Source organism: Amblyomma mixtum, chromosome 5 (assembly GCF_055824585.1).
Source record: "Amblyomma mixtum isolate Tamu chromosome 5, ASM5582458v1, whole genome shotgun sequence".
NCBI lineage: Eukaryota > Metazoa > Arthropoda > Arachnida > Ixodida > Ixodidae > Amblyomma > Amblyomma mixtum.
The window spans coordinates 86,308,903-86,318,359 of NC_143016.1; the positions used below are offsets into that span (position 1 = coordinate 86,308,903).

A 9,457-nucleotide genomic window follows, 5' to 3' on the forward strand; every position below is an offset into this window, starting at 1 on the left:
ACTTCTTGCTCCTCGTCTAACACAAAATAAATATAATTAAAATGTCCAATTTTGAATTTACAGTAACAACAAAAAAAAGAAACCGAAACTTCTTTTTAGTAGCTCTTTCTATCGCTCTAGCTGGATGTCCCAGCGTTCCAGTGCTAGTCTGCGAAAGTTTGAAACACTCCTGTTGCTGGGCTGTAAAAGTGGAAGTGTTTACTCTTGTGCTGTTCCTATTTGAGCCGCTTATTTTTCGTCCTACCGCCGGCAGCCTACGCTGAGAGTCATGAGCACGTATGTTACCTTGCTTCTTACTGCCATGCATTTTCTTTTAACAACACTGCGCCGGCAGGTCCTCGTTCAGGTCACTCAAGCCCGGTTCATCGCGCGAAGATGACACTGACGCGGCCCTTTTGGCTATTGACAACTACGTAAGAACGCTGGAATCGGCAGTGTTGCACCTCGAGACAGATCGTGAAGGCAAGCACGACCTTTTTATTTTATACTATCGGATCGACCGCACTGCGTTTATCTGCATGCAAGCTGCTACTGAACAAGAGTGTAATCGGCTGTTTGCATTTTGATCCATGAGGGAAAAACTAGAAGTGCTAGAAGCTAGGCAAAACTTCTACGAAGAGGGCAAGTCAAAATGGTCCCAATTCAGGAGCCTACCAGTCGCGCTTGTAGAGCCTGACTTGGCATTTTGCATTTTTTTTTTATTTCGAGGACTTGCCATATATGGCATAAGATCGAACAGTCAGTCTACTATAGAGGGTCGTGGACGCTATCTTCACACAAATAGATCGCGCCCAATCGCCCACGAACGTCGTTGCCGATCCGCATGCAGCGCAGATGGCTGAAACGTCCTGAAAAAGACCACATCTATTTCATCTAATATGAAACTGTTCCTTCTTTGATCGAGGTAGGGATGCCTTGGCAACCAAACATGCCACACCCATATACGCCAAGGACTTGAGCCAACTGTTTTCTTTCGGCGTCCTCAGCACAAACGAGGACCTTGCTGCCTATGGTAGTGGCCTTATATGAGCAGTGTGGGGCGGGGCTTCTCACCCCACTTGTTACTCTCTTTCCGACTTGTAGGCTTATGGCTATGAACTGAACTATTACTTCATATAATGGATCCTCTTCTTCCCCATCCCCCAACCATGGCCACAGACCTTCCTCTGCCTTGATAAAAGTTCATTCATTCATCCAGAAACGTGAGCAAGCTCCTGCTCTTAGTATTGGCCATCAGCAACAGGGTGAAGTCTTCCTCCCTAATAGCCATTAGACCAGCTTCCCATAGTCGCCTTGTTCTTGAAGCCCTTGTTCCGAGACACGTCCACAGTAGGTGGTGAGCATCCACATCAGCGGCGGGTGTGGTACGTTTAGGACATGTGCATTTAGGGCCTCTTTCTTCTTGAGGCCCATCAGCACATCACCGACTGGGTAGGGGCCGCCTTCCGGCCTGGGTAATGGACACCTCCTCCAATCTCATTAAATTCTGAGGGAGAGGGTAATTGCATGGTGGAGTAGGGGCACGTGTACTTCTCCTTAAAGAGGACGTCAAGATGGGAAGAGCAGAGCAGAGATCCGAAGGGAGGCTAGTTAAGAAGGCATTTGTGGTTGGGGCTCAGTTTGTTAGAGCATCTACTCTCCTCTGGTGAGTGTTCTGCACATCTTCTTGCGTCCAGTGTACCAGGATGCGTTTCGTTATTATCTTATTAAGAACATGTATCTCTTGAGTTATGCTTAGTGTGTCTGGAACTCTTTTGACGACTTGTCTAAAAGCTCACTCTTGAGTAGATATTGCATTGTGGACTGTGCGTAAAACTGCTGTTTTCATTCTTGCTTTTCAGCGAGAAAATGCGCTTCAGAGTTACTTGAAAGGCGAGTAGAGCATACATGTATTTTTCGTTGTTCGAAAGTGTGCTGGCTAGCACTGCTTTTTACAATTTGAGATCAATATGTTTTTTGCATTTCATTCACTAGCCAAGATGTCTCGCTCAAGGAGTACGCTGCCACTGTCGATGATTCCGTGGGAGAAGCACGTATGCTGCAGGCGTAAGTAGGCTATCCAAATCTCAATTAAAACTCTAATCTGGGCGAGTTGGTTCATAGCTTGAAAGGGGTACGTACTTGCGCGAAAGACTGGACTCAAACAAGGAAACACAGACGACATGTACAAAGCGCTTTGTACATGTTGTTTGTGTTTCCTTGTTTTCGTCTCGTCTTTCGCGCGAGTACGTACTCCTATCCAAATCTGCCTATGTAGAAGCAAGGAGCCACTGGTCAAAGCTACCTTTCATAATCTTTGCCCCCTTTTTTTTTCTTTTTTTTTCTTTTGACTTGAACATCTTCTCTGTCAAAGTTTGCCAGTACTGTGAAGAGAAACGTAATCAAAAGTTTGCTTCAGTCTTTCTTTGCCCTTCAGTTTGCAGCTGGCCGATGAACACAACAGACTGTTGTTATCGGAGGACAGGTGAGTTATATTTAATTTCATTTCAGAATGGTCATTTTTTATCTAAATTTTCTTCCTTGTGTTTAAGCATGCTCAAATGTCCCTATGGACACTTTATCTTGCATGTATTCTGCAATTTCCTTCAGGGAGTTAAAGGCCCTTTGTGCTGAGAACAGTCGGATGTGCAGCGAGATCATGATGAAGCAGGAGGTATGTACAAAAACCAAGGCTGCATCTTTTAAAAATCATAGCCTGTTGTTAAACTGTAACTTACTATCAAAAAGGAATGTTCATAAGAATTAGCTAAGCTAGACTGCCTCTCGCAAGCGCTGCAGGAGCTGCAGGGCATAGCGAACTGCTGGAAAGTGAACAGCAAGGATTAGTTGCATGCTTCAACTGCACAGATGTCGTCGATACCTTGTTTTAATTAAACGAAGCTATGCAGGCATGCTTTAATTGTTCATAGCCCCCTGCAATACATGTACTTTGTTTTTGTTAACGAGATTGGTTTATTTTTACTTGCCGTGTAGAATCTGTACACATGTGCAAATACTTTTCTTTGTGGCTAACTTGGCCCGAACTTTGTACGCCTATGCATTCATGTCTGATGTGCAGTGTAGCAATATTGCACTTTCTTGTCTTAATGCTTGATAACAATATCTGTTAGTGCTAATACTCATGCAAGATGGTGACTTTGGCGATTTGTAGATTATTCAGCTTAAGAAGGGAAGCGCAAACTAGGATGACCACATAAAGAAGGTAAACGACGACACAGGGGCCTTTCTCAACTAACTTGTTGTGTCAATGAGCCTTTGATTAATTTATATAACAAAGAACTTGACTACCTTGCCACTTCACATCTGTAGCTTTTGTTCATTTTTGTTTCTGGTTTTCAGCCCGATCAGATCTTTATATTTATCATTTTTTCTTGCAGTTCTTGTTTTGTTCTGTGTTGGTTTTTTCTTGACATGGTTTAAAAGTGCTTGTTTTTCAATAAAATAATTTAGCTGTGAAAAGCGCTTGTGTCGTCATCTTCCTTCTTTTTGTAGCCGTCCCAGTGCATGCTTTGATCTCTTATTAAGATGACTAATACTCATGGACGGATCGGTACAGCCATTGTCATAAGTATGGAACCCAAGTGGTTTGCTCGTGGGCCATGCTGCATTGGTCGTTATGCGTCACCAGCATTCCAAATCTCTTGGAGGTTGGAGAAACTCATATCTGTGCTTCTAAAAAAGTTTGGACTTCCACTGATGGTACAAGAGCCCTCGATCTCTTGAATTTTGACAAAGGCAATGCTTGCAATTTGAAAACGAGGCTATAACTTGGGAATCTGGTCACAGTTTTTTGCTTACATCGATATTTCAGAAGCTCGAAGAGGCCAATGAGACCATATGGAGATTGAAAAACACTTACGGCCGTAAGTTTTCTTCTGATAATGTGAGTTGTTCTCGAGTGGCATAAATGGCATAAGCCATTTTGTTCTGCTGGACCATGTATGGAAGAGACAATTTCAGCCACAAATGCTGCAGTTTACGCAATGCTCATTTAAAGCACACTTGATTGACCAGCTAAAACATTGGCTTATTTCCAGCTAAGGTACATAATGGGTGTATGCTAAAGCGCTGAAGAGTTTATGTTAAATATTCATACAAGTGACTGGTTCACGAGGACTCCACTGTCACTTTTACTGTGTTCATCCTGTTCAGTGTGCTGTCGTCATCAGCAGCAGCTAGATTATGTCCACTGTGCAACAAAGATCCTTCCCAATAATCTCCAATTATCCTTATCCTGCACAAGACATATCCACCCTATTCAAACAAATATCCTAATTTCATCACCCCATCAGATTTTTACCCACTTGCAACTTTATACATCAGCATATACTGTAAGCGTCAATAAAGTAACACTTGCGACTTTATACATCAGCATGCACTGTAAGCATCAATAAAGTAAGATTGAGGCAACTGAAACACAGAAGCCAGATTATGTCCACTGCAGAGCAAATATCCGTCCTAATAATCTCCAGTTATCCTTATCCTGCACAAGACACATCCACCCTATTCAAACAGATATCCTAATCTCATCACCCCCATCAGATTTTTACCCACTTGCGGCTATACATCAGCATGTACATACTGTAAGAATCAGTAAGGTTAGAATAAGACAACTGAAACACAGAAACAGACAAAAGTGGTAAGGTTTTAACATAGCTGAACTGAATAAACATGCAAAAACATATGTTTAGCCTGGTTGGCTTATGGTTTTCCTTTTCTGGATTGTCAGCACATCTTTTCGACGATATTAGACTCGGGTTAAGCTGATCTGATCTGTTCGTGCCACAGATGGAAGCTGATGAAGATGACGATGTGCAATGCACAGCTTGAAAGTGTGTTGCGGTTTAACACTAGGCATGATCGGCTGCGGCGATAGCATAGTGCCCTCGTGTTATGGCCGGTGAAGCTCACCTAGTCGTGGCAATATTTTATTTCTGCATGGGCTGTTGCTATGCTAGGTTTTGCCAAGGTCACCTTCAAGGTCAAGCTTGACACAAACTCAGTGAGCCGGTTAGACCTCATGATGCAGTGCTTTCGCACTGAAATATAAGCAGCTGCAGAGTCAAGAAGCAAGGTTCATTAACACTTCTATGCATAATTCTTCATGTCATCACAGTGAAAAAGTGAACATCATTAGCTCTAGTATTCAGTCTCTTTACCCGATTCCTTTTCACTTTGCTGTTCAAATCTGAACTGGTTTTGGTTTGGTTTTATGGGGTTTAACGTCCCAAAGCGACTGAGGCTATGAGAGACACCGTAGTGGAGGGCTCCGGAAATTTCGACCACCTGGTGTTCTTTAACGTGCACTGACATCGCACAGTACATGGGCCTCTAGAATTTCTCCTCCAAAGAAATTCAACCGCCTCGGCCGGTATCGAACCCGCGTCTTTCGGATCAGCAGCCGAGGACCATAACCACTGAGCCACCTGAACTGTCATGGTTGCATTTAATTTTATGCTGATAGTACATCATAAACTTCCATTTATGTATGCTCTGTACTGTGCACTGGTATTTGAAAATTTGCTAATGTAAGCTTATATTAAATGTTTTGAGAAGGTTAAATGGATATTGCAAAACTGATTTCTCTGATTACTCTTAGCTTTAATATGCCAATAGAGTGTTGGGTATCCAAAAACGAAAAAGATGAAATGCTCTTAAAAAATTTTACAGGTCTCATGGCAAAAAAGATTCCTTTGGAAGGGAGCCTGGATCAGGAAAGCAAGCTGTCACCAGAGGAGTAAGTTGGGGCTATGTAATTAGATAGTACTGCAGCCTAAAATTTATCCATTAAACAGAAAAATCATTTTAGCGTGAATGTTGTTTTTAGCAAAGAATTATCCCCTCTAAGCTGTTATTCCCTGAAGAAAATAACTCAAAATTTTGATGATAAAGGTTTGTGTTTTTTTTTTTTTTATCAGGGCAAGCAATTTAGTTAGGTTTCTTTAGATTATTCGTAGTGTTTGGTCAGAACAGTCACTGTGTGTAATTAACGATGGCTAATATGTGTCAGTGTGTTGGTATACAGTAATCTGTTGCTATGGTTATGAAAGTTATGAAATAGCTTCACTTCAGACAGAAGCAACTTTTTCTAATTGCCGCAAGTCTCGTTATAGCCTAATGACTTCTGCTTCATATTGTTTGCAACCATAGTGCAGACGGCCATTTTTGGTATTTGGTATTTGCTTTTTTCTTCAGAAATGTCCGTTTTTTTCATTTCAAATGTCACTTGACTCTGGCTGCTGTACTATCGGGCCAGAGTCAAATGCTGACATCACCACTTATGAACAGAACTCAGTGCTTTGTATTTTAACATTCTACTGTAATGAACAACTTACATGAATCATATTTTTGTATAAAGTGTAGATATTCACCAATTGGCCACACATTAATATAGTGTGGCACACTTGAGGAACAGTGCAAAACCATGTTCACAGTTTAATCCGCTATATTTGCTGAAGTCATTATCAAAGGGTCACTGAGGACAAATTGAACATGGCCTCTGTCGACACACAACAGCATTCTAATGAACGTTTTCCATTTGGTAAGCAAGCTGCATGCATTGATTCTGAATCAGGGACGTGAACAGTCCCAGAGACTGTACTACACCTCCATTCACTTCGGAACGGTGGCAACCAGTTCTTCTCGTTGTAGACGTCACAAGTTTGAATCGATTGATGGGAAAATTTTTTCATTCAGTTTTCTCAGCCATAAATGCATCTTTTGCTGCTGGACAAATGTTGACATAACCCCGGAGGAGCCAGATAACCAAATTTTACAGAGAACAATGATTCAGTGGAGTTGTTTTTAATCTCTCTTTAATATTTCTTAGCATGAACACTAAGCTGTCCATTAAAGGGACAGTGAGGAGAGCACTATCAATATTTTTTTTGTAGTAAAATCAGATAGTTCGGCATTTAATTGCTTTGTTGCCACTTGGCCGGCAGCGAAAGATGCACTTATTTCTAAGAAATTTGGATTCGAAGTTGAAAAAGTTTTTCGCGCCGCCCTGATTCAAACTTGGGATTTTCTTATGACGACACAGGACTAAGTGACGTGAAACATGACGTGTACATGACGTAACGCAGACTCCATGATTTCTGGCGGCCAGCAGAGCGGCCTAGCAGCAGCCGAAAAGAAAGCTACCGCCGGCCGCACGTTGGAGGCATATATCGGCTATTGCGGCCGTCGCTACAGTCGCTTCGCTTTCGTTTGCACCGGCGTTTTGCCAGCGCTACGATGGATCCCGTTGTCGAAGTCGTCAACGAAGTTCTCGCAAATAGACACCTTTAGCATACCGTGTACCTTGCTACCGTTAGCGGAATACCGGGAGCCCGCCTACCGCCGATGAAAGGGCGCTAATTCGTCCCGATGCTGCAGGCGCGTGCGTAGCTGCCGGGCACGTGGCGCCATCTGGCGACGTCAAGAAGATTTGCGCATGCATTGGCTGTGCCTCAGTGATTCGTGACTTCACGGGTCCTAGCGTTGCTAGAACCATTGTTTTGTCCTATGACGTCATCACGCTTGTACTTGCGAGTTTGGCCTGTGGCGGCGATACCTGTATTTTGGTTCTTGCTCTTTTCTACGTTACAAGAGCGTTGTTGTCGGTATGAGTGGCGTTTTTGTAATCAGGAGCTGGTATTCTGTCGATGCAAGCCAACTTCAATTTCTCCTCAGTGTCCCTTTAAAGCCTATAAGTCACCATTACTATGCTGCCACAACAATTCGTAGCTTTCTTTTGTTCCATATGGACATATAAGCAAAGCACTAGACTTACGGCTCTCTGTGTTCACTTTTAAAACTCATGACTGCATGTTGCTCTGTGCTCAGTACTTTACTGCGATGTCCTTGAGGCCACACCAACAGGGTGCGTGCGATGCTATTTATATCTCAGAAGCAACCCTGCCATGTAGCATGCATCAAACCGCAGCCATTTGTGAAACATCTGAGGTCAACTCTTGTTCGTTTGTGCTTGATACCGGAATGTACTCTGCCACGTATGCTGATGCAGTCAGTGAGGTTTATAGGGTCAAAACTGTTAGGCATTCAGCAGGTCACCTCTGCAAAAAGGCTACTAACTTGTCACTTACAAGCATTTTTTTTTAAAGATTTGTGCAAGTCTCTTAAAGTGTCGCATGCATTTCTAGATAAAAGTTCAAGAAAGGTGCAGTCAACATAGTTAAAAAAGAAAAAAATAACAGTTGGAAAGTTTTAAACTTCACTTGAAATGTTTGCGAAGATTTGTCTTTACTAAAGATTAGTTCAGTGAACTCAACTGTGCTAGAGGCTGAATTTGTGAGGAACTTATTCCTTTATTATAAATTCAGGATATGAAAAAGCGTAGTATTGTTTGTTTAGCTGAAATTATCTAGGAAAGTGTCTTAGCCTCACATTTACAATTAATTTTTATTTCTTTTTATATTTTTCAGGAAGGCAAAGCTGGAAGTGGAGCAGAATAGGCTGAAAGTTCTGAATAATGTCCTGCTGCAGCTAATACTGTCATCCGGAGTGAACTGGGGCCAAGACAGCCATCTCTCTGCTCTAGTTGAAGAGGCTTCAGAGTTGATTTAAATTCTCACGGCAGGAAAGTTTACAGTGCTTTATTCTGAGATGATGATTCGATACTAGATATTAGCCCATTTTAAATTATTACAAAGGTTAAGCTCGAGCTCACTTTTAGCTTTGCTAGCTCTTTCATGAAAGATCACAGGGCAAAAACTATACAAAAAAAAAATCACAAACAATGGTATTCATTCATGTCATTTTTTTGTGTGCATGCATTGTATCTACTCAGTTTGTTTGCAATGTCTTAGTGGCATCACCTGGCTGCCAACAAAACATCATTTTGTGTCTATTAGTGCAGTGTTGACCACTGCATCCTTTTCATAAGCAGCAAAAAACTTTACCATTTAGCAGATTAAAAACATGATTTCCTCTCGGAGGTAAGTAATTAAAATACTCTGAAATGGTATATTGGGTACAGGTGCAATGTTATGCTCTGAAAATGTATTTAATTTCACTACAATAAAGCTTGTCCACCTAATGGTAAAACATGCAGTCTTCATTGCCAGAAATGCATGCACAGTTTAGGTGCTTTTTGATGTAGCAGGTGTTAATATGGTTCATGAGGTGATGTCATGTGCACCTGTAAAGCTCTAGCAGATGTAATTGGTGTTAGATACTGCGGTACGTCCCTTTAAATCTCGCCAAAACTATGCTGTACAGGCCAGTGCGGAGTAATATGATTACCTTGCAAATTCAGTGAATGCAGGTTAGTACATGGCACAGGCTGTTGCTTTTACAGCCTTCTCAATAACAAAAAAGCAAAATTTCACATTTTTAAAGCAAAGTATCTCTGCCCAATAGTTAAAATAGGTGTAGGGGTGTCCAACGGTCTGAACACCCTCTGAAATTATAATTGTCCATACTCAGTCAGTGCACAGTGATTTAAATCTATTCG

The 9,457-nt window shown here is 41.9% G+C and overlaps 1 protein-coding gene across 1 annotated transcript; it reads left to right on the forward strand.

Annotated features, from left to right (window-relative positions):
- The first annotated feature begins 134 nt into the window (after nt 1-134).
- LOC149342887 (uncharacterized) lies at nt 135-8,709 on the forward strand. Its single transcript, XM_089545396.1, has 9 exons — nt 135-276; nt 335-462; nt 1,842-1,872; nt 1,975-2,046; nt 2,417-2,464; nt 2,590-2,653; nt 3,812-3,863; nt 5,671-5,737; nt 8,427-8,709. Exons 1-9 carry the CDS (start codon nt 269-271, stop codon nt 8,566-8,568), a joined length of 612 nt encoding a protein of 203 aa, XP_089401522.1. The 5' UTR covers nt 135-268; the 3' UTR covers nt 8,569-8,709.
- The last annotated feature ends 748 nt before the right edge of the window (nt 8,710-9,457 follow it).